This window comes from Bufo bufo, chromosome 2, assembly GCF_905171765.1.
Source record: "Bufo bufo chromosome 2, aBufBuf1.1, whole genome shotgun sequence".
NCBI lineage: Eukaryota > Metazoa > Chordata > Amphibia > Anura > Bufonidae > Bufo > Bufo bufo.
In genome coordinates this window covers 253,146,424-253,173,011 of record NC_053390.1, presented here as the reverse complement: position 1 = coordinate 253,173,011, position 26,588 = coordinate 253,146,424, and the positions used below count along the sequence as shown (strand labels likewise).

The 26,588-nt window shown below is 43.4% G+C and overlaps 1 protein-coding gene across 2 annotated transcripts in view; it reads right to left on the bottom strand.

Moving 5' to 3' along the window:
- The window catches only part of SLC2A11 (solute carrier family 2 member 11), a 129,315-nt gene that overhangs the window by 51,635 nt on the left and 51,092 nt on the right, over positions 1-26,588 (bottom strand). The window contains exon 1 of one of the 2 annotated variants that reach the window (XM_040416378.1): positions 14,094-14,340. The exons of the other annotated variant lie outside the window; for it this stretch is intronic. Within the exon in view, the coding sequence (XP_040272312.1) occupies positions 14,094-14,144 (51 nt within the window). The 5' untranslated portion in view covers positions 14,145-14,340. Of the gene's footprint in view, positions 1-14,093; positions 14,341-26,588 lie in introns of those variants that run through there. 2 annotated transcript variants of the gene reach the window in all.

The following is a 26,588-nucleotide window of genomic DNA, read 5'->3' as shown; positions in this document are numbered from 1 at the left end:
CTTCTTGTCCCATAACATTTTATTCCCATAAGGTATGTACCTCTTACAATTAGATTTTAGGATGCTTTTAAAAATATCCCATTTTGTGGCTGTATTTTTATTTTTGAGGACTTTGGCCCAGTTAGTTAGGCCTATGGCCTCTCTTAGTTGGTTAAATTTAGCTTTTTTGAAGTTTCGTATTTTTGTTCCTCCCTGAAGAAACACTCTTTTGAAAGATAATTGGAAGGTTATTACTTTATGGTCACTATTTCCCAGGTTTCCCCCAACCCCACATCTGTTGTTCTGTCAGGTCTATTGGTTAATACTAAGTCCTGTATGGCCGTCCCTCAAGTCGGGTCCTGAACCAGTTGGGAAAGGTAATTGTCTTTTGGTTATTGCCAAGAACCTGTTTCCTTTATGAGATGTACAGGTTTCAGTTTCCCAGTCTATATCTGGATAGTTGAAGTCCTTCATAATAACGACCTCATTATGATTTGCCGCCTCGTCTTTTTTTTTTTTTTTTATAAAAAACTTAATTTTTTTTATTTTACACTTTGCGTCCCCCATAAGGTCATACAAGACCTCTGGGGGACATTTAACTTAACTTTTTTTTTTGGCACTGTTTTTATATTTTTTTTTTTACCTGAGGAGTTAGGTCTTGTGAAATTTTTATAGAGCAGGTTGCTACGGACACGGCAATACCCAATATGTCTATTTTTTTATTTTTTATTTCACTTTATAACTACACTAACAAAAAAATCATATTTTAGTGCCTCCGTTGTCTGAGAGTCATAGTTTTTTCATTTTTTGACCGATTGTCTTAGGTAGGGGCTAATTTTTGGAAGAATGAGGTGACGGTTTGATTGGTTCTATTTTGGGGGCATACACGTTTTTAATCGTTTGGTGTTGCAATTTTTGTGATGTAAGGTGACAAAAAATAGCTTTTTTTCAAAGTTCAGCTGAGGGGTTAGGTCATGTGATATTTTTGTAGAGCTGGTTGTTACGGATGCGGCGATACCTAAAATGTATACTTTTTATTTTTTTATTTCACTTTAACACAATAATAGCATTTTTGAAACAAAAAAATTATGTTTTAATGTCTCCATGTTCTGAGAGCTATATATATATATTTTTTTTTTAGCAATTTTTTTATGTAGGGTGTGAGAGATGGGAATCCATTTTGTCTCCGAGTACAAAGGTTCTTGGTGGAAACATACAGAATGCTGACATGGCACTGTGGGAGATGGAGAGGGTTAAATAGAAAAAGGCAATATGCAGATAATAATAAGATGTGTGTGTGATAGCACCCACACAACAGTTTCCTCTTTAGCAGAAACTAGTCTGAGCCAAGAACTGCGGGGGGTGGGGGTGGGGTGGGAGAGGAATGGAAATCATACATGGTCTTATAATCTGTATCTTGTAACCGCAAATTTCATGTTCCTCATATGATGGTTTGAAGCCTATATTATCGTGAGCTTGTCTTTAAATTAAACAGATTACTTGATCCAGCCATTATGTCTGTATCAGTTTTCTCTGTGCATAGAAAACTCTGTAATTTAATTCAGACCCCGGCAACCATAGAGAAGGGCCGATTGCCCTAACAAGGGGCTAATTTTTTGCGGGATGAGGTGACGGTTTTATTGGTACCATTTTGTGGGACATACGCCTTTAGATCACTTAGTGTTGAACTTTTTGTGATGTAAGGTGACAAAAATGTATTTTTTTGACACAGTTTTTATTTAATTTTTTTATGGTGTTTATCGGACAGGGTGGATCATGTGATATATTTATAGAGCGGCAGTCATGGACGCAGCAATATCAAATATGTCTCTTATTATTTTTTTCTATTTTTAAAATTTTTTTAAAGGATAACTGTCGTATTTTTTTTTTTTTGTGGTGATTAATATCACCTTGGTGGCCCTATTTCAATGTGTATTCAATTACCCCTTAATTCCACATTTTTGCTCCCTGTACTGCCTACTTTTACCTGTGCTTAAAATAGGGTTGCTAGGCATGGTCCGTCTATCTATTGAAGGATGGAGCACGCAGCCGTGCAGGCTCACATTACTGACAGCCAGGGACTGTAAGTAAATGATTAAAGCCAGGTCCTCCCCAGCAGCTGATAACAGTGCCTGGGCTGTGTGCACTTCTCCCTGTCCCTGCGCTTGGCAGACGCTCCCTCACTCAGCAGAGCTGGAGAATTCAGAGTGGAAGCAGCGCACACCAGTGAACGGAGATCTGCCATCTGCTCAGTGTATAAATGAAAGCAACATGTGGTAAGAGGACCCCTTTGTGCTGCAGGAGATTAACCCTTTAGGGGGGAGAACTCTGGTTACTGACACTTTTGGGGGGCTATTGTTACTGACTAGTGAGGGCAGGCGGGATTAGCCTCAGGGTAAGGGCAGTGGCGGCCATCTTAACTGAATAGTGAAATTGAAGTTTTATGCAGACTGGTTGCTAAGGGCTGAATCTTATTAAATATGGGGTAAGTCAGTCTAATAGTAACTGATTCTGGAATATCATGTTATTAGTAACAACATACCGTATTTTTCACCCTATAAGACGCACCGGCCCATAAGACGCATCTAGGTTTTTGGGGAGGAAAATAAGAAAAAAAATTTTTTAACCAAAAGGTGTGCTTTTGGTGGGTTTGGAACTAATGGTGGTCTGTGGATGACGGACACTGTTATGGGGGGGATCGGTGGATGACGGACACTGTTATGGGGGGGATCTGTGGATGACGGACACTGTTATGGGGGGGATCTGTGGATGACGGACACTGTTATGGGGGGGATCTGTGGATGACGGACACTGTTATGGGGGGATATGTGGACGACGGACACTTATGGGGGGATCTGTGGATGACGGACACTTATGGGGGATCTGTGGATGACGGACACTTATGGGGGGATCTGTGGATGACGGACACTTATGGGGGGATCTGTGGATGACGGACACTTATGGGGGGATCTGTGGATGACGGACACTTATGGGGGGATCTGTGGATGACGGACACTTATGGGGGGGATCTGTGGATGACGGACACTTATGGGGGGATCTGTGGATGACAGACACTGTTACAGTGGGGGGGATCTGTGGATGGCACTGTTACAGGGGGGGATCTGTGGATGGCACTGTTACAGGGGGGGGATCTGTGGATGGCACTGTTATATATGTGCCATCCACAGACCCCCCACCCCATAACAGTGCCATCCACAGACCCCCCCCAGCCCATAACAAAGCCATCCACAGACCCCCACCCCTTAACTGTGCCATCCACAGATTCCGTGTGCGCCCCCTACCCCGCCGCCGCCCCCAGTATACAAATATAAAATGTATTATTGAATTAAAAGTTATTAAACATTCCCACCCCCCTCACTCCTAATAGTACCGAATATCCTAATTGCTTCTGTATAATGCCGGCAGGCGGGCCGGGCGGCCGGCGCGTCACTCACTGACGTCACTTGCCTGCGCCGCCTGCTTCATTCATAAAGGAGGCGGCGCAGGCACGTGACATCAGGGAGTTACGCTGCCGCCCGCCCGGCCTGCCTGCATTATACAGAAGCAGTTAGGATATACGGTACTATTAGGAGTGAGGGGGGGGCATGTTTAATAACTTTTATTTCAATAATACATTTTATATTAGAATACCGGAGCGGTGGGGCGGGGCTATAGTACAGTGACCGCACCGCCGCTATTGCCAGCCCCCAGCTCCTCCTCCCAGTCCCTCCCCCGGCCCCCGCTCCGTACATCGCATCCAGCGATGTTAAAACTGTCAGCATTCGCCCCATAGGATGCAGGGGCATTTTCCTCCCATTTTTGGGGAGGAAAAAGTGCGTCTTATGGGGCGAAAAATACGGTATATGAAAATTGAAATTAGAGTCTAAATGTGGCAGTTATCCTTTAAAAAAAATTTTTAAATATTAAATCTTTTTATTTTTATTTCGTAAAAAAACATATTCATTCCAAACATAACAAATCAACATACTTCAATATCTGCAAGGAATAGTTACATTTCCATTTTATCAACATTTTATCAACAGCAACAAATTTTTCTATGCATAAAGAATTCGTTTTTCCTTTTACCCTCCCACCACCCATATGGGGGGGGAGAGGCAAGACGTAAAAAAAAAAAAAAAATCCTTCGTCAATCCAGCCCTAAAGTAACCAGTTTTTCCAAAGTTCATCAATATTTTTTGCTTTTTACTATGGCCCTCCATCGCCCGTTCTTCCTTGATCAGGTTATCAACTGCTTTTCTCCACTGTCCCACTGTCGGAGGATCTACCCCTACCCATTTCTTAAGTATAAGAAGTCTAGCTTGAAATAACACTTTACAGAGAACCACACGTGTATCTCTATTTAAAGCGAACCTTTCACCTCATTTTCACTTTATAAACTAGCAACAGTACCTTATAGATTATCTTCAGTGTGTTGTTATCCATGTTAGTGCCGCTTTCCTGGGCTCTTTATACTTCAAAAAATCGTCTTATAAACTTCACATTCGGTGCTCCAACAGTCATGCAACCAGTCAAGGGGGTAGCCCTTCCATCTCCTCTGGCCGTACCGCCCCTGCCCTAACCCCTCCTCTATGCTCCTTAACTGACAGCCGGCTCAGTCGCCGGGACGGCGCTTCCGAAACCTGCGCATGCGCCGTCCTCCTGATTCGCCGCGCGATCCCGTCTTTCTTGCTGACAAAAGCGCGATCATGTAAGAGAATCGCGCATGCGCCTTACGCGATGCCGGCCTGTCTGCTCTCCCTCCCGTGCGCGCGCACGGGAGGGAGAGCAGACAGGCCGGAATCGCGTAAGGCGCATGCGCGATTCTCTTACATGATCGCGCTTTTGTCAGCAAGAAAGACGGGATCGCGCGGCGAATCAGGAGGACGGCGCATGCGCAGGTTTCGGAAGCGCCGTCCCGGCGACTGAGCCGGCTGTCAGTTAAGGAGCATAGAGGAGGGGTTAGGGCAGGGGCGGTACGGCCAGAGGAGATGGAAGGGCTACCCCCTTGACTGGTTGCATGACTGTTGGAGCACCGAATGTGAAGTTTATAAGACGATTTTTTGAAGTATAAAGAGCCCAGGAAAGCGGCACTAACATGGATAACAACACACTGAAGATAATCTATAAGGTACTGTTGCTAGTTTATAAAGTGAAAATGAGGTGAAAGGTTCGCTTTAAGTTCAGATGTTCAGTCGCCCCTAATATACAAATCACAGGATCTTCAGATATTTGGACCTTCAAAATTAGATGTACAGTCTCTACTATTTCTCTTTAATATCTAAACAGTCTTGGGCATCTCCAAAAGCAATGTATTAAATCAGCGTTCTCTCTCCCACATTTTATACATTTATCTGAGGCTCTCACACCCATTATTTTCAATATCCGTGGGGATCGATGCAGCCTATGGACTACAAAAAACTGTGAAATCTTATGTGAGCCCCTATTAGAGACCCCAGAATAACTTCTAAAGGGGATCTTTCCATTTATCTTCCGTAAAAGATTGAAGTTCATTCTCCCATTTTTTTCTGGCGAGTATTATAATCCGTTTCTTTTTGCCCTCCATCAATATCCTATATCTTTTTGCGGTTATTCCTCCTCTTTCGCCCTCATTGGTGAATTTATGTATTATATCCAATTTTTATCCTTTAAATTACTTATTTGTGAAACCTTATTTTTTCGTTTTTTATCATTTTTACACTTTGTGTCCCCCATAAGGTCATACAAGACCTCTGGGGGACATTTAACTTCACTTTTTTTTGGTTTTCACTATTGAAATACACCCCCCAGAGAGGCTGTACAGCATAAGGCCTCTTGCACACAAGAGTTTTTTTTTTTCCGTATGTCTTTCGTATCCGTTCCGTTTTTGTGAAAACATCTTTTGAAATTTTTATGCCTAGCCCCATACTGTATATGAAACAAAAAACTAAAACCAAACGGAAAAACAGAACAGAAACACTACTTAAACAAAAAACGGATCCGTTTAAAATGAACCGTAAAACACTGAAAAAGTCATACGGTCGTGTGCAAGAGGCCTAATACAGCGCTCTACAGCCTCAGTGCAGGGCTGATCAAGGTCTATGGAAGACCCGACAGTTCCTGCACTCACCCAGCCCCGGCGATCACATGACCACCAGACCAGGACAGGAAGCGCATAGCGTATACAGCGATCTAGAAGGCGGGGACACCTAGGAACGGTCTCGCTGCCTTCTCTCTGGGTTGCCCTGCTGTCACTGACAGTGGGCCCCCAGCTCCGCAGCTGCACAATTAGCGTGCAGCTGCCATCTCTGAATGGACATTCCAGAACGTCCATTCAGAGATAAACGACCGCCCATAGGACGTTTATAGTCAATGGGCGGTCGTGAAGTGGTTTATGACCAGGCCAAATAAATTTTTTCCTGTAACGTAGCAAGGGTTAACAGCCAAATAAAACTCAATATGTATTACCCTGATTCTGCAGTTTACAGAAACACCCCAGATGTGGTCGTAGACTGCTGTATGGGCACATGGCAGAGTGCAGAAGGTAAGGAGGAACATGTGGATTTTGGAGGGCAGATTTCACTGGGATAATTTTAAGTTGCCATGTCACATTTGAAGACCCCCTGATGCACCCCTACAGTAGAAACCCCAAAAAGTGACCCTATATTGGAAACTATGGGATAAGGTGACATTATTGGTGCTATTTTTAGGTATATATGATTTTTTTACAATGTTCCCCCGACAGGTGTGTCATGTGTTATTTTTAAAGAGCAGGTTGTTACAAGCATGACAACACCAAATATATCTATATACACGTATTATTATTTTTTGGTTCAGTTTTACATAATAAATAATTTTTGAAAAAAAATCATGTTTTTGTGTCTCCATCTTCTGAAGGCTATTTCTTTTATTTTTCTGCTGATCGTCTTGTGTAGGGGCTTGTTTTTTGAGTGAAGATTTGACGTGTTTATTGGTACTATTTTGGGGTACATAAAGATTTTTGATCGTTCAATATTACACAATTAATTTTTTTTTCCATTTCATCACCATGACGGCCACACAGGAGATTGACCCATGGCCTCTGTAGGGGCAGGAACAGAGAAGAGGTTAAATTGCCTCCTCCCACCACCACTCCTCATTGTTCCTGTCCCTACTGAGGCCAGGGGCAGAATACTGAGGCCAGGGGCAGAGAAGAGTCTCCCTGTGCATCAGGGAGATGAAGAGGAAATTATCCTTTTTTCTTGTTTTTTTCATCTCCAGGAGGTTCCGAGGACGGTCTCCTGGTTTTTACCTTAGCTCCAGACAGGAGCTCCCCAGTTCGCTGGCGGCCGCGTGCTTATGCTGGGCTGGGGATATAGGGAGGACTCACTCCAGTTCATCTGGTACCTGCTCCTGGGCCGTATGGTTCCTCCTCTCCCCCGGTGGGGCAGGCAGTGTAACAACCGGCGTGTGCGCACGCAGACGATATTTGGTGTCACTTCCGGGTCCCGGTCATGTGATCCAACCCGGAAGTTCTCAGGGACGGGAGTCAGAGCAATAAGAAGCGGGCAAGCTACGGCAGACGCTGATCTGAGGTCTGAGTAAGTACCAGCTACCTACTGGCATCCCCAGCATGTCAGGTCCTGAGCTGCAGAGTTCTATGGAGCTCGATGCCCCCATACTGCCTCCCGTAAGTTCCCCTGGTGGGACCATTTTATTAACCTGTTACATTCTTGGTGAAATTTTATGTCGTTCCCTGACGGCTCTCCTCCATTGTTTTCCTTTTTCCCATATCCCCAGGTTAAAGAGGCACAGAAAAAGATCCCCGTTGTTTAACTTGTTCAAAAAAATTACCTGAGGGATATGCTAAAAAATTATGCAAAGACTGTATTTCGGAAGTAATCCGCCAGGAACAGCCTTCGCTTATGGAAAGCATCCGTTCGGTGGTACAGGAGGAGCTGAGAGCCGCCAGGTCTGGGGTATCTAACCCTCCCCAACCTCAACCCCCTAAACGCCCAAGAGTAAAAGCCCTTTCTTGTTCTGATTCGGATTACATGGAGGATGAGGCTTCCTCCTCCAGAACATGGGACGGGGATGTCTCCCTTTCTGAAGAAGAAATTTCGGAGGGCGATAGAAAATTTTATTTCTCTGCGGATGAGATGAGCGACCTGCTAAAAGCGGTCCGTGCCACCATGGGGATTGAGGAGGCCCCCAAGACTCATTCCATCCAGGATGAAATGTTTGGGGGCTGAGAGTAAAAAGGGCAAGAGTATTCCCCATAAATGAGAACATCAGAGACATGGTGTTGGAGGAATGGTCCGAACCAGAGAAAAGACTAGGAATATCTAGAAAAATCGCTTAGTACTTGACCCATCGCAGTGAAAACTGTTTGATGAAATTCCAAAAATTGAAGTACAGGTGGCAAAAGTAAATAAAAAGACCGCTTTGCCATTCGAAGACGCGGCTCAGCTTAAAGATGCCATGGAACGCAAAGCGGACGCTCTTCTAAAAAAATCATGGTAAGCATCCATGTACGGGTTTAAAACTAATATAGCGGCCACGTCTGTGGCCAGATCCATGTTCTTATGGCTGAACGAACTGGAGAACCATTTAAAGAAGAAAACCTCTACGGAGGAAATCCTTCAGTCCTTACCGTTGTTAAAATCTGCTACAGGTTTCTTGGCTGATGCCTCAACTGAATCTATTAGATTCAGCGCCAGGGACGCGAGCTTATCTAATGCTGCTCGTAGAGCCCTATGGATGAAATCCTGGTCAGGAGATAAAGCCTCCAAAATGAAGCTCTGCTCAATCCCCTTCTCGGGGGAATACTTTTTTGGGCCTGTCTTAGATAAAATCTTAGAGAAGGCTGCGGATAAGAAGAAGAGCTTCCCAGAAGATAGACCCTATAGAAGGAACCAGTCCTTTCGTCCCTACACTAGCCAAAACAAATCCTATAGCGGCAAGGGCAAATCTGGTCGCTGGGCTTACTCTAAAGGGGGTAAAGGAAGAGGTTTTCTTCTCAAACCCCAGGCTAAGTCTGACGACAAGCAATGACGCCATAGTCGGGGGGAGGCTGAGAGATTTCCTTGGCCCCTGGGAGAAGACGATAAAAAATCCCTGAGCTCTGGAAATCATTCAGTCAGGATACAAAATAGAATTCACTTCCATACCCTCAACAAAATTCATCATCACAAATGCAGGCTCCAGGATTTCCAAGCAAAACATTATTTTGGGCGTCCAGGAACTAGTGGAAAAGGGAGTGGTAGTTCCAGTCCCAGTTTCCCAAATAAGACAGGGTTTCTACTCTACTCTTTTCCTAGTAAGGAAGAAAGAAGGATCCTTTTGCACGATAATAAATCTGAAACACCTGAACAAATTTATCCTATACAGGAAATTCAAAATGGAATCCCTGAAGTCGATTATCCCCCTAATAAACATGGGAGCACTCATGTGCTCGGTCGATTTAAGGGACGCATATTATCACATCCCAATCCATCCCAACCATCAAAGATTCCTGCGATTCACAGTTCACACTTAGAAATATTCTTGTCCCGTCTATCGGAGCTGGGCTGGATAGTGAACCGATCAAAATCTGTTCTACATCCCTCCACGAGTGTGAACTTCCTAGGTGTAACCCTAGACTCACAAAAGCAAAAGACTTTTCTCCCCCAGGTAAAAATCCAGTCCCTCAAACAAAAGGTCAGAAGATTCCAATCAAAAAGAGAATGTTCTATAAGAGAGGCAATGAGCCTCTTGGGCCTCCTAACTTCTTGCATCCCCTCAGTAGAATGGGCTCAGGCCCATATTCGTGTCATGCAAAACTGGCTACTAGATCTGTGGAACAAAAAACTAGGATCTTTAGACCACAGATTGTAGATCCCAAGCTCTGTGAAGGTATCCCTATCCTGGTGGATAGTGGAAAGAAACTTGTCCAGGGGAGTCCCATGGAGAAAATCCCCATCAATTACAGTTCTCACGGACGCCAGCAAATCAGGCTGGGGGGCAAAGGTTAAAGACAGATACTACCAGGGCTCCTGGGAGAAGGAAACGTCCAATCAATTCTCAAACTTCAGAGAACTGTACGCTGTCTGGAATACCCTGTACGCAGCCACGGAGTTTCTAAAGAACCGCCATGTAAAGATCCTATCGGACAACATGACGACTGTTTCATACCTCAGGCACCAGGGAGGTACACGTTCAAAAAAACTCCAGAGCATTGCGGAAGAAATATTATCTTGGGCAGAGAAAGAAGTGAAATCTATCTCAGCAGTCCACTTGAAGGGCTATCTGAATCAGGAAGCAGACTTCCTCAGCAGACAAAAAATAGACCAGTCAGAGTGGTCATTGAAACAGGAGGTGTTCGAGACGATAACCAGGAGATGGGGCCTCTCCATGATAGACCTGTTCGCCTCAAGAAAAAATACAAAACTAAGAACATTCTGTTCGCTGAACCCAGGAGACAACCCCTGGAGAATCGATGCTCTCTCACTAATATGGAATTGGGGTTTGGCATATGCCTTTCCCCCTCTCCCGCTGATTCTGAGAATAATTCAGAAAATCAAGGAAGGGAAGACCATAGTTATACTGATCACACCTTTTTGGCCAAAGAGGAGCTGGTTCCCCCTACTTCAGAAACTAGCAATAGAGGAACACTGGAAGTTACCGCCCATCCAGGATATTCTTCATCAAGGTCCTATTCTTCACCCTCATCCAGAGTTCCTCAAGCTCACAGCCTGGATCCTGAGGTCGCCATACTAAAACACAAAGGTCTCTCTGACAAAGTCATATCCACAATGAAATGCTGTCGGAAGAAAGTAACATCCACAATATACCTAAAAATATGGAAGAAGTTCTGCTCATGGTCTGGGGAGATAGAACCAAACCTCAGGGAACCTAACATCCAGAAGATCCTTGACTTCTTACAGAACGGTCTAGAGCTGGGACTTAGACCCTCTACATTGAAAGTGCAAATCTCCGCACTTAGTACCTTCTTCGACACCAATCTCGCTGATCATAGGTGGGTTAAGCGGTTTATTAGAGCAGCAATCAGGTTAAGGCCCTCCTTAAAGGGAACCTGTCACCAGTTTTATGGTGTCCTAACTAAGGGCAACATAAATAAGTGATTGATTCTCTTAGCGCAATGCTGGGTCACTTTCTTTAATTGACCCAGTCAATCTGCCAACATCTTGTATTGAAAAGCTCCAGCTGATAATGATGAGTCATGAATATTCATGAGCTCCTGACTCTCCCCGCCCACCTGCTGCTGAGTGACAGTTTGTTTCCATAGGAATCAGCAGCAGGTGGGCAGGGGAGTGGCTATAGCTCTGAATTAAATATACGGTGGACTCAATGACATCACGCCGGACTCCAATCAGCTCATTAGCATGCGGCATCTTTGTGTGTATATTATGAGGTAACCATCTGTCACACCAGTAAGTGAATACATCTAAGGCACTTTTTAGTAGTTAATGATTGTATATAATTAGTTAGATTATAATCAAATATCACATGACAGGTTCCCTTTAGGCGCTCGTACTCCTACCTGGGACCTAAACCTAGTCCTAAACGGACTTATGCATTCTCATTTTGAACCCCTGGAAGACTGCACAATAAAATTACTCTCCTTCAAAACCACCTTTCTCATCGCCATTACCTCAGCCAGGAGACTGGGAGAGATACAAGTACTCTCCATAAGAGAACCATATCTCACTATCTCCGACGACAAGATCGTTTTAAAACTGGATCCAGGATTCTTGCCCAAGGTAGTTTCCAACTATCACAGAAGCCAGGAAATCATCCTCCCCTCCTTTTGCGACAAACCAAAAAACCACAAGGAAAGCGACTTCCATACTCTTGACGTCAGACGCACAGTACTAAAATATCTGGAAGCCACAAAAGACTTTAGGAAATCTGACAGTCTTCTCATCCAGTTTGCAGGAAAGAATAAGGGCTTAAAAGTCTCTAAGTCCTCTATTGCCCGATGGATTAAAGATACCATCTATCTCTGCTACAAACTTCAGAACCTGGATCCACCCGCAAATGTTCGGGCTCATTCCACTAGAGCAGTTTCCACCACTTTTGCAGAAAAAGCAGGAGCTTCCCTAGATGACATATGCAGGGCAGCCACCTGGTCAAGCATACACACTTTTGTTAGACATAGCCGCTTAGACTTATCCAGGTCTTCCGACCTTTCATATGGACGCAAAGTCCTTCAAGCGGTTGCCCCCCCTAAATGTATAATTTTATAATTCTCCTGTGTGGCCGTCATGGTGATGAAATGGAAATCCGGAATTAGACTTACCGGTAATTCTGTTTCTATGAAATCACCATGACGGCACATAATTCCCTTCCCCTTTTTATTGGTATGAAGTAGGTAATACCTTGTGTTTTCCCTTTTTGTGGTATGATGTAATACCTTGAATTATTTTATGATTCTGGCACTTAGTAATCTTTGAAACTCTGAGGAGTGGTGGTGGGAGGGGGCAATTTAACCTCTTCTCTGTTCCTGCCCCTACAGAGGTCATGGGTCAATCTCCTGTGTGGCCGTCATGGTGATTTCATGGAAACAGAATTACCGGTAAGTCTAATTCCAGATTTTTACGGTGTTCACCTAAGGGGGTAGGTCATGTGATATTTTTATAGAGCCGCTTATTATGGACACGGTGATATCTAATGTTTATTTTTATCACATTTTTTATTAAAAATCACTTGATGAAGAGAAAGGGGCACTATTTTTACTGTAAACAATTTTTTTTTTATAAAACACTTTCTTTTACTTTTTATTTTTGTTCCTGTACAGGGTCTGATCCCTGTTTCAGTGTAGTACAGTATATGCTGTATTGTACTGCATTGAAACGGTCAGTTTCACAATGACAGTGTGCCTGTGAGACCCAGCCTGGGTCTCACATGCTTCTTCCGAACATGACAGACACAGAGGCCTTTTTGCGAGGCCTGGGGTTGTCATCGGCCCCCTGGCACCACAGTGCAGGAGGCCAATGGAGAGCCACAGGAAGCCCCCTCCCTCTGCAATCCTCTTATATGTTGCGGTCAACGTTGATTGCAGCATATAAGGGGTTAATCTGCCGGCATCTGCGTTTACACTGATTCCGGCAGATACAGAGCAAAGCTCCTGTGCCCGCCCGATCATCGAACGCACGTCAATTTGCGCGAAGTCACTTCCCACTGTGACATATTAGTATGTCATGTGTCGCCAAGAGGTTAATAGCTGTCGGCTGAATGATCATTCAGCTGACAGTTATCTCCCTTGACTCCTCCATACCCATACATGTTCAGTTTGGCTTACAGTGAACTGTCCCTCTTCCCCAATACATGTATACCCTTATATGTGCACACAATGAGGAAAGAGGAGAGAGCTACTGATAGACACCTCTGAATTGCGGCTTATCTCCAGGGACTAAAGGATCGGGCAAAAAAATATTCAGTTCGCTCAATTCCGCCCCCTTTCCCCAACATCTTGTAGAGGAGAGTCAGGAGGTACCCATACACATTAGGTTGCTACTTCCCACTGATGATCAATCCTCTGGATACGTCATCAGTATCTGATCATGGGGGTCCGACACCCTGGACCTCTGCCAATCACCTGGCAGTAGAACTGCGGCCTTTTCTCTGCTAACCAACCACAGCGGCATCCTAGAGAAAGCCGTGAGAAGGCCGCGGTGCTAGCTGATTGGCATCGGCCCCCCCACAGATCAGATACCAATGACCTATCCAGAAGACAGATCATCAGTAAAATGATCTCAGATAACGCCATCCACTAAAAGCTTTAGTGTGATATAGCTATGGCCAGATCTGGTGGCACACAGTTTGCCCCCTCGACTCCAACCAATTCTGAAAAGGCGCTAATCTATATTTTCTGTTTACCCCACTTCTGGTTATGGCTTACAAAAGCCCATTTGTGTGTATGGGGCGACAGGACGCCCCCAGCCCAGGTGTGACTGCAGATAAAAGCATTTCATGATAACGGCCATGTCTTGAGCAGCTCAAGGCCAGTATGACGCTGACACATTGACAGAACATGCGCCAATATCAGGGACACCGGTTCCTCCTCAGGCGTTATATGTACCCCACACCGCTTTGCCCTTCATGAGGAGGACGGAGACGTCAGCACGCACGCCGTGCACACCGCCTCCCGCTCTTACCGATGTCCGTGCCCTCGTCTCCTCCTCCTTCTCGTCCCCCTCTTCATCCATGGTATTGCTGAGGGGCGCGCCGTGCACGGTGACAAGCTGCAGTATACAGCACTGCGGCTCCTCTGCTGCCCGGCTCCACAATGACTGGCAGGACTAGACGCGGCCGCCTCCTCCTGATCCCTGGCACACGTTGTTAGATAGAAGGGGCTGATAACCGCGTACTTTTCCCTCAGGGAGACATTAGGTTGTCCTTAAGTGAGCTTCCAGTTGTAATAAAGGGATTCTCTACTTCTTTGTAATCATATTTGCAGGTGTATGAGCACAGTGTCGGACTGGTACTTAGGGCCCACCCCGCCTCTGTGAAGCTAGGCCCTCATCACCAGGGAGGAGGAGAGGGAAGCACTTTCTCAATGGAAGGTGAGCTGAGGGCAAGCAGGGTGCTTCTCTCCCCCTTAGGCCTCATGCACACGACCGTGGTGTGTTTTGCGCCCTGATGTCCTGGTACTTAAATGGAACCTGTCACCGGGATTTTGTGTATAGAGCTGAGGACATGGGTTGCTAGATGGTCGCTAGCACATCCGCAATATCCAGTCCCCATAGCTCTGTGTGCCCCATCGCGAGATTACGGCGCTCTGGCTGTCTGACGTCGAGGAGCAAGGAGGAGATTCGGAGGATGCGGGGCGGTGCTGGGCTCCTTCACGCTGGACTCATCTCACGTACAGGACTCATCTCGGTAATTTGCATATGGATCAAATCGTTTTTTTTCCACAATAAAAGCACACAGAGCTATGGGGACTGGGTATTGCGGATGTGCTAGCGGCCATCTAGCAACCCATGTCCTCAGCTCTATACATCAAATCACGGTGACCGGTTCACTTTAAGGACACAGGGCGGTGATCGGAACCCGGTGCCTGCTCAAATCAATGAGCAGGCACCGTGGCTAAATGCGAGAGACCCCCCCCGTGTTGGCAATCGCCGCAAACCGCAGGTCAATTCAGACCTGCTGTTTGTGGCTTTTACCTTATGCGGCGGTGCCATCGGGTCCCCATGCGGCTGTAGGGGAAACCCGATGGCATGGAAGGCAGCACGATGCCTTCCAGTGACGAGCCTGTGAGATCCAGCCCCCTGGATCTCACAGGCCGGAAGCTGTATGAGTAATACACACAGTATTACTCATACAGCCAATGCATTCCAATACAGAAGTATTGGAATGCATTGTAAAAGGGATCAGACCCCCAAAAGGTATCCGTATCGACCGGCTCTATAAACATATCACATGACCTAACCCCTCAGATGAACACCATAAAAAATAAAAACTGCTAAATAAACTATTTTTTGTCACCTTACATCACAAAAAGTACAACAGTAAGCGATCAAAAAGGCGTATGCCCACCAAAATAGTACCAATCTAACCGTCACCTTATCCCGCAAAAAAATGAGCCCCTACCTAAGACAATCGCCCAAAAAAAAAAAAAACCTATGGCTCAGAATATGGAGACACTAAAACATCTTTTTTTTTGTTTTAAAAAAGCTGTTATTGTGTAAAACTTAAGTAAATTAAAAAACAGTATACATATTAGGTATCGACCGGCTCTATAAAAATATCACATGACCTAACCCCTCAGGTGAACACCGTAAAAAAATAAAAACGGTGTAAAAAAAGCCATTTTTTGTCACCTTACATCACAAAAAGTGTAATAGCAAGCGATCAAAAAGTCATATGCACCCCAACATAGTGCCAATCAAACCGTCATCTTATCCCGCAAAAAATGAGACCCTACCTAAGATAATCGCCCAAAAACTGAAAAAAACTATGGCTCTCAGACTATGGAGACACTAAAACATGATTTTTTTTGTTTCAAAAATGAAATCATTGTGTAAAACTTACATAAATAAAAAAAATTGTATACATATTAGGTATCGCCGCGTCCGTGACAACCTGCTCTATAAAAATACCACATGATCTAACCTGTCAGATGAATGTTGTAAATAACAAAAAAAAACGGTGCCAAAACAGCTATTTCTTACCTTGCCTCACAAAAAGTGTAATATAGAGCAACCAAAAATCATATGTACCCTAAACTAGTACCAACAAAACTTCCACCCTATCCCGTAGTTTCTAAAATTGGGGCTTCAAATGGGACATGGTGTCAAAAAACCAGTCCACCAAAATCTGCCTTCCAAAAACCGTATGGCATTCCTTTCCTTCTGCGCCCTGCCGTGTGCCCGTACAGCAATTTACAACCACATATGGGGTGTTTCTGTAAACTACAGAATCAGGGCCATAAATATTGAGTTTTGTTTGGCTGTTAACCCTTGCTTTGTAACTGGAAAAAAAATGGAAAATCTGCCAAAAAAGTGAAATTTTTAAGGCTACTTTCACACTAGCGTTCGGGGCTCCGCTTGTGAGTTCCGTTTGAAGGGTCCGACCTAAACGCAGGTGTGAAAGTAGCCTAAATTGTATCTCTTATTTTCCATTAATTCTTGTGGAACACCTAAAGGGTTAACGACGTTTGTAAAATCTGTTTATAATACCTTGAGGTGTGTAGTCATTTTTGGGTGGTTTCTATTATGTAAGCCTCACAAAGTGACTTCAGACCTGAACTGGTCCTTAAAAGGTTGGTTTTTGAAAATTTCTGAGAATTTTCAAGATTTACTTTTAAACTTCTAAGCCTTGTAACATCCCCCAAAAATAATAACTGTTTTTGTAGGTATTAATATGTATTATAGAAGTAGAGAAATTGAAACTTGGAAATTTGCAAATTTTTGGCAAATTTGGTATTTTTTTATAAATAAAAATAATTTATTTTTTTTACTCCATTTTACCAGTGTCATGAAGTACAATATGTGACAAAAAAACTGTCTCAGAATGGCCTGGATGAGTCAAAGCGTTTTAAAGTTATCACCACTTATTGACACTGGTCAGATTTGCAAAAAATGGCCTGGTCCTTAAGGTGAAATAAGGCTGTGTCCTTAAAGGGCTTCTGTCACCCCACTAAACTGTTTTTTTTTTTTTTTTTTGGTTACTTATAATCCCTATACTGCGATTTATGCATACATACTGTAATTAATCATTTTGGTTCAGTAGATTCTGCTAAAAACTTACTTTTATAATATGTAAATTACCTGTCTACCAGCAAGTAGGGCGGCTACTTGCTGGTAGCAGCCCTATCCTCCTATCATAATGACGCCCCCTCCGCATGTTGATTGACAGGGCCAGCGGACGGGATCTTTCTCTGGCTGGCCCTGTCTGCTATCAAGATCTCGCGCCTGCACCGTAACAGTATTCAATCGGCGCAGGCGCACTGAGAGGCGGACGCTCGCTCGGCCGCTCCATCCTCAATGCGCCTGCGCTGGGTGTAGCTGTGACGTCATCGGCTTAGGCGCATTGAGGATGGAGCAGCCGAGCGAGCGTCCTCCTCTCAGTGCGCCTGCGCCGACTGAAGACAGGTATGGCGCAGGCGCCAGATTTTGAATGCAAACAGGGCCAGCAGAGAAAGATCCCGTTCGCTGGCCCTGTCAATCAACATGAGGAGGGGGCGTCATTATGATAGGAGGATGCAGCTGCTACCAGCAAGTAGCCGCCCTACTTGCTGGTAGACAGGTAATTTACATATTATAAAAGTACGTTTTTAGCAGAATTTACTGAACCAAAATGATTAATCACATTATGTATGGATAAATCGCAGTATAGGGATTATAAGTACACAAAAAAAAAAAGTTTAGTGGAGTGACAGAAGCCCTTTAAGGAGTTAATATAAATGCCTATTCTTGTCCGCAAAGCGGGGCCACGAAATGGAGCAACGGATGCGGACAGCACACGGAGTTCTGTCCGCATCTTTTGCGGCCCCATTGAAGTGAATGGGTCCGCATCCGAGCCGCCAAAACGGCGGCTCGGATGCGGACCAAAACAACGGCCGTGTGCATGTAGCCTTAGTCAGCCACGAAAGAAGCCTCAGGGTACTTTCACACTTGCAGCAGAGTGATCCGGCAAGCAGTTCCGTCGTCGGAACTGCCTGCCAGATCCATCAAAATGTATGCCAACTTATGGCATTTGTAAGACGGATCAGGATCCTGATCCGTCTTACAAATGCATTGAAATGCCGGTTCCGTCTTTCCGGTGTCACCTGGAAAAACAGATCCGGTATTTATTTTTTTCGGTCTGTGCATGCACAGACCGGAAGGGCGGATACGGTATCCCGGTATTTTGAATGCCGTATCCAGCACTAATACATTCCTATGGAAAAAAATGCCGGATCCAGTGTTCTAACAAACCTTCAAGGTTGACATTCACAGACTGAATGTCCATGTCCGGCCACAGTTACGGTACACAGTGAGCAGCACTAGAATATGGGCAATCTTTCCTCCCTCTGAGAGCAAACAAAGGTTTTCATTCACTGACAGACAGGCAGAGGTGTTGAGAATAAAGAGTAAAGCTCCTGAAGTATTAAAATATATACAGTACAGACCAAAAGTTTGGACACACCTTCTCATTCAAAGAGTTTTCTTTATTTTCATGACTATGAAAATTGTAGATTCACACTGAAGGCATCAAAACTATGAATTAACACATGTGGAATTATATACATAACAAACAAGTGGGAAACAACTGAACATATGTCATATTCTAGGTTCTTCAAAGTAGCCACCTTTTGCTTTGATTACTGCTTTGCACACTCTTGGCATTCTCTTGATGAGCTTCAAGAGGTAGTCCCCTGAAATGGTTTTCACTTCACAGGTGTGCCCTGTCAGGTTTAATAAGTGGGATTTCTTGCCTTATAAATGGGGTTGGGACCATCAGTTGCGTTGAGGAGAAGTCAGATGGATACACAGCTGATAGTCCTACTGAATAGACTGTTAGAATTTGTATTATGGCAAAAAAAAAGCAGCTAAGTAAAGAAAAATGAGTGGCCATCATTACTTTAAGAAATGAAGGTCAGTCAGTCAGCCGGAAAATTGGGAAAACTTTGAAAGTAAGGGCTATTTGACCATGAAGGAGAGTGATGGGGTGCTGCGCCAGATGACCTGGCCTCCACAGTCACTGGACCTGAACCCAATCGAGATGGTTTGGGGTGAGCTGGACCGCAGAGTGAAGGCAAAAGGGCCAACAAGTGCTAAGCATCTCTGGGAACTCCTTCAAGACTGTTGGAAGACCATTTCAGGGGACTACCTCTTGAAGCTCATCAAGAGAATGCCAAGAGTGTGCAAAGCAGTAATCAAAGCAAAAGGGGGCTACTTTGAAGAACCTAGAATATGACATATTTTCAGTTGTTTCACACTTGTTTGTTATGTATATAATTCCACATGTGTTAATTCATAGTTTTGATGCCTTCATAGTCATGAAAATAAAGAAAACTCTTTGAATGAGGTGTGTCCAAACTTTTGGTCTGTTATGTATATATTATTATTATTTATTTTCTTTTATTTATTTTTTATCTGCTATATTTTTTCTAAATGTGTAAAAAAAAAAAAAAAAAGCTGTGTCCCCAGCCCACTGTCATGCTGGTCCCGTCCCGTCAACAGCACGTGATGCCTGCTGATGTGATCACTGGTTGCAGTGGCGACTCTCTTAAGGGATTGGCCTTTTAACCCCTTCCCGACCAGCGCCGTATAAGTACGGCGCAGCGGGACGTGACTTGCCACCCAGCGCCATACTATTACGGCGGGCTGATCGGGCGGGTGCAGGAGCTGCGCCCGCCCGATCAGCGTCAGGGGTCAGGCAGTGACTGATAGCCGGACCCCTGCTGTATGCACCAGCATCGGTGAAAACACAGATGCCGGTGCATTAACCTTTGATGTGCCGTGGTCTGCAATTTCAGGGAAGGCAGCCCGATGCCTTACTTAGGCATCGTGGCTGCCTTCCCCCTTAGCCTGTGAGATCCAGCCCCCTGGATCTCACAGGCAAGCCGGCTGTAAGCGTGTTACACTGGTAATACACTTAGGCCTCTTTCACACAGGCGTTGCGTGTGAGGGCCGGATAAGATGCGGGTGCATCATATGAAAATGCGCGATTTTTCTACGCGAGTGCAAAGCGTTTTAATGCATTTTGCGCGCGCGTAAGAAAAACCGGCATGTTTGGTGCCCAAACCCGAACCCGGACTTCTTCTCAGTTTGGGTTAGGTGTTGTGTAGATTTTATTATTTTCCCTTATAACATGGTTATAAGGGAAAATAATATCATTTTTAATACAGAATGCTTAGTAAAATAGGGATGGAGGGGTTAAAAAAAATAAAAAATAATTTAACTCACCTCATTCACTTCGTGCAGCCCGGCTTCTCTTCTGTCTTCTTCTTTGATGACCAGGAGGAAAAGGACCTGTGGTGACGTTACTGCGCTCATCACATGGTCCATCACATGATCCATCACCAGAAGAGAAGCCGGGCTGCGCGAACAAGTGGATGAGGTGAGTTAAATTATTATTTTTTATTTTTTTTTTAACCCCTCCATCCCTATTTTACTAAGCATTCTGTATTAAGAATGCTATTATTTTCCCTTATAACCATGTTATAAGGGAAAACAATAATGATCGGGTCCCCATCCCGATCATCTCCTAGCCACCATGCGTGAAAATCGCACCGCATCCGCACTTGCTTGCGGAAGCTTGCGATTTTCACGCAGCCCCATTCACTTCTATGGGACCTGCGTTGCGTGAAAAATACAGAATATAGAGCATGCTGCGATTTTCACGCAACGCACAAGTGATTTGTGAAAATCACGGCTTATGTGCACAGCCCCATAGAAATGAATGGGTCCAGATTCAGTGCGGGTGCAATGCGTTCACCTCACGCATTGGACCCGCGCGGAAATCTCGCCCGTGTGAAAGAGGCCTTACAGACAATGCATCACAATACAGAAGTATTGTCATGCATTGTAAAAGGGATCAGACCCCCAAAAGTTGAAGTCCCAGAGTGGGACAAAAAAAAAAGTAACGTTTCAAGTAAAAAAAAGCGTCCTTTTCCCAAAATAAAGTAAAATAAAAAAATAAGGAAAAAAAGAACAGTAAAAATTTTAGGTATCTCCGTGTCCATATTAACCGGCTCTATAAAAATATCACATGCCCTAACCCCTCAGGTGAACACCGTCCTAAAAATTAAATAAACACTGCTAAAAAAAAAAAAATTTTTAGTCACCTTACATCACTAAAAGTGCAACATCAAGCAATCAAAAAAAAAAAAAACTATGGCTCTCAGACTATGGAGAAACTAAGGGTCCATTTACACGTCTGCAACGTGTTTTGCAGATCCGCAAAACACGGACAGCGGCAATGTGCGTTCCGCATTTTGCGGACCGCACATTGCCGGCACTAATAGAATATGCCTATTCTTGTCCTCAATTGCGGACAAGAATAGGACATGTTCTATTTTTTTCGGTAACGGAATTGCGGAGCCGGAAGTGCGAGTCCACAATTCCGTGTCCAGGCAGCACATTGTTCTGCCCCATAGAAATTAATGGGTCCGCAATTCCGTTCCGCAAAATGCAGAACGAAATTGCGGACGTGTGAATGGACCCTAAAGATTTTTTTTGTTTCAAAAAGGCTTTCACTGTGTTAAATGTAAAAAAAAAAAAAAATTAGGTATTGCCGCATCTGTAACAACCTGCTCTATAAAAATAACACATGACCTAACCCCTCAGATGAACACCGTAAAAAAAGATAAAATAAAAACAATTTTTTGTCACCTTACATCACAACAAGGGTAATAGCAAGCGATCAAAAAGTCATATGCACCCCAAAATTGTACCAATCAAACCGTCATTTCATACTGAAAAAAAATGAGTCCCTACATAAGACAGTCGCCCAAAAAAAATAAAAAACTAAGGCTTTCAGAATATGGAGACACTAAAAAATCTTTTTTTTCAAAAGAGCTTTATTATGTAAAACTGAAACAAACAACCAAACAAAGGATTCATATTTGGTATTGTCGCGTCCGTAACAACTTGCTCTATAAAAATAGCTCATGATGTAACCTGTTAAATGAACGTTGTAAAAACAAAACATAAAAACTGTGCCAAAACAGCAATTTTTTTTACCTTGCCTCACAAAAAGTAGATATATAGAGCAACCAAAAAATCATCTGTACCCTAAAATAGTACCAACAAAACTGCCACCTTATATCATAGTTTCCAAAATGGGGTCACTTTTTTGTAGTTTCTACTCTAGGGGTGCATCAGGAGGTCTTCAAATGTGACATGGCAAGTTAAAATTATCCCAGTGAAATCTGCCCTTCAAAAACCATATGGCGTTCCTTTCCTTCTGCACCATGCTGTGTGCACGTACAGCAGTTTAGGACCACAAATGGGGAGTTTCTGTAAACTACAGAATCTGGGCCATAAATATTGAGTTTGGTTTGGCTGTTAACCCTTGCTTTGTACCTGGAAAAAAATGATTAAAATGGAAAATCTGCCAAAAAAGTGAAATTTTGAAATTGTATCTCTATTTTCCATTAATTCTTGTGGAACACCTAAAGGGTTAACAAAGTTTGTAAAATCAGTTTTGAATACCTTGAGGGGTGTAGTTTATAGAATGGGGTCATTTTTGGGTGGTTTCTATTATGTAAGCCTCGCAAAGTAACTTCAGACCTTAACTGGTCCCTAAAAATTGGGTTTTTGAAAATTTCTGAAAAATTTCAAGATTTGCTTCTAAACTTCTAAGCCTTGTAACATCCCCAAAAAATAAAATATCATTCCCAAAATGATCCAAACATGAAGTAGACATATGGGGAATGTAAATTAATAACTATTTTTGGAGGTATTACTATGTACGGTATTATAGAAGTAGAGAAATTGAAAAATGTGGAAATTTTTAAATTGTTCCAAATTTTGGGTAAATTTGGTATATTTTGACTCAATTTTACTATTGTCATGAAGTACAATATGTGACGAGAAAACAATCTTAGAATGGCCTGGATAAGTAAAAGCATTTTAAAGTTATTACCACATAAAGTGACATATGTCAGATTTGCAAAAAAAAATTTTTATTCCTTACTTGGGGAATTTTTTTTTTTTTTACATGTGAAACCTTTTTTTTATTTTTTTATTAGAACGCCGAAAAACCACATTCATATCTGGTGTCATAGTAGATATTACATTTTAAAAAAATAATTATATTTAGACTGTAATATAATTGCAGTTACTTGGCTGCAAGCGTGTGTGTCAGGCCTACAGCGTCAGCGTGTACTGTGCCAACTAATGCCAGTGCACAGTGCCACCACTCATATCTGGTGTCACAGTAGATTACATTTAAAAAAAAAAACAGCAATTTTGATTGTAATATAATTGCAGTTAGTTGCCTACAAGCGTGTGTGTCAGGCCTACAGCGTGTACTGTGCAAACTACTGCCAGTGCACAGTGCCACTCATATCTGGTGTCACAGTAGATCACATTTAAAAAAACAAAAACAATTTTGACTGTAATATAATTGCAGTTAGTTGCCTGCAAGCGTGTGTGCCAACTACTGCCAGTGCACATTGCCACCACTCATATCTGGTGTCACAGTAGATTACATTTTAAAAAAAAACTGCAATTTTGACTGTAATATAATTAGAGTTAGTTGCCTGTAAGCGTGTGTGTCAGGCCTACAGCGTCAGCGTGTACTGTGCCAACTACTGCCAGTGCACAGTGACACCACTCATATCTGGTGTCACAGTAGATTACATAAAGAAAAAAAATGCAATTTTGACTGTAATATAATTGCAGTTACTTGGCTGCAAGCGTGTGTGTCAGGCCTACAGCGTCAGCGTGTACTGTGCCAGCTACTGCCAGTGCACAGTGCCACCACTCATATCAGGTGTCACAGTAGATTACATAAAATAAAATAAATGCAATTTTGACTGTTATATATTTGCAGTTACTTGGCTGCAAGCGTGTGTGTCAGGCCTACAGCGTCAGCGTGTACTGTGCCAACTACTGCCAGTGCACAGTGCCACCACTCATATCAGGTGCCACAGTAGATTAAATTTTTTTAAAAAAATGCAATTTTGACTGTAATAGAATTGCAGTTACTTGGCTGCAAGCGTGTGTGTTAGGCCTACAGCGTCAGCGTGTACTGTGCCAACTACTGCCAGTGCACAGTGACACCACTCATATCTGGTGTCACAGTAGATTACATAAAAAAAAAAAACTATTTTGACTGTAATATAATTGCAGTTAGTTGCCTGCAAGCGTGTGTGCCAACTACTGCCAGTGCACAGTGCCACCACTCATATCTGGTGTCACAGTAGATCACATTTAAAAAAAATAAGAAATTTTGACTGTAATATAATTGCAGTTAGTTGACTGCCAGCGTGTGTGTCAGGCCTACAGCGTGTACTGCGCCAACTACTGCCAGTGCACAGTGCCACCACTCATATCTGGTGTCACAGTAGATTACATTTAAAAAACAACAACCATTTTGACTGTAATATAATTGCAGTTAGTTGCCTGCAAGCATGTGTGCCAACTACTGCCAGTGCCTAGTGCCACCACTCATATCTGGTGTCACAGTAGATTACATAAAAATAAAAAAAATACAATTTTGACTGTAATATAATTGCAGTTACTTGGCTGCAAGCGTGTGTGTCAGGCCTACAGCGTCAGCGTGTACTGTGCCAACTACTGCCAGTGCACAGTGACACCACTCATATCTGGTGTCACAGTAGATTACATAAAAAAAAAAACTACAATTTTGACTAATATAATTGCAGTTACTTGGCTGCAAGCGTGTGTGTCAGGCCTACAGCGTCAGCGTGTACTGTGCCAACTACTGCCAGTGTACAGTGCCACCACTCATATCTGGTGTCACAGTAGATCACATTTAAAAAAACAACAACAATTTTGACTGTAATAGAATTGCAGTTAGTTGCCTACAAGCGTGTGTGCCAACTACTGCCAGTGCACAGTGCCACCACTCATATCTGGTGTCACAGTAGATTACATTTAAAAAAACAACAACAATTTTGACTGTAATATAATTGCAGTTAGTTGCCTACAAGCGTGTGTGCCAACTACGGCCAGTGCAAAGTGCCACTCATATCTGGTGTCACAGTAGATTACATAAAAAAAATAAAATGCAAGCGTGTGTGTCAGGCCTACAGCGTCAGCGTGTACTGTGCCAACTACTGACAGTGCACAGTGCCACCACTCATATCTGGTGTCACAGTAGATTACACTTAAAAAAAACAGCAATTTTGATTGTAATATAATTGCAGTTAGTTGCCTACAAGCGTGTGTGTCAGGCCTACAGCGTGTACTGTGCAAACTACTGCCAGTGCACAGTGCCACTCATATCTGGTGTCACAGTAGATCACATTTAAAAAAACAATTTTGACTGTAATATAATTGCAGTTAGTTGCCTGCAAGCGTGTGTGCCAACTACTGCCAGTGCACATTGCCACCACTCATATCTGGTGTCACAGTAGATTACATTTTTTAAAAAAACTGCAATTTTGACTGTAATATAATTAGAGTTAGTTGCCTGTAAGCGTGTGTGTCAGGCCTACAGCGTCAGCATGTACTGTGCCAACTACTGCCAGTGCACAGTGACACCACTCATATCTGGTGTCACAGTAGATTACATAAAAAAAATAAATGCAATTTTGACTGTAATATAATTGCAGTTACTTGGCTGCAAGCGTGTGTGTCAGGCCTACAGCGTCAGCGTGTACTGTGCCAGCTACTGCCAGTGCACAGTGCCACCACTCATATCAGGTGTCACAGTAGATTACATTTTAAAAAAAAAATGCAATTTTGACTTATATATTTGCAGTTACTTGGCTGCAAGCGTGTGTGTCAGGCCTACAGCGTCAGCGTGTACTGTGCCAACTACTGCCAGTGCACAGTGCCACCACTCATATCAGGTGCCACAGTAGATTACTTTTTTAAAAAAAAATGCAATTTTGACTGTAATAGAATTGCAGTTACTTGGCTGCAAGCGTGTGTGTTAGGCCTACAGCGTCAGCGTGTACTTTGCCAACTACTGCCAGTGCACAGTGACACCACTCATATCTGGTGTCACAGTAGATTACATAAAAAAAACAACTATTTTGACTGTAATATAATTGCAGTTGGTTGCCTGCAAGCGTGTGTGCCAACTACTGCCAGTGCACAGTGCCACCACTCATATCTGGTGTCACAGTAGATCACATTTAAAAAAAGAAAGAAATTTTGACTGTAATATAATTGCAGTTAGTTGACTGCCAGCGTGTGTGTCAGGCCTACAGCGTGTACTGTGCCAACTACTGCCAGTGCACAGTGCCACCACTCATATCTGGTGTCACAGTAGATTACATTTAAAAAACAACAACAATTTTGACTGTAATATAATTGCAGTTAGTTGCCTGCAAGCATGTGTGCCAACTACTGCCAGTGCTCAGTGCCACCACTCATATCTGGTGTCACAGTAGATTACATAAAAAAAACAAACTACAATTTTGACTGTAATATAATTGCAGTTACTTGGCTGCAAGCGTGTGTGTCAGGCCTACAGCGTCAGCGTGTACTGTGCCAACTACTGCCAGTGCACAGTGACAC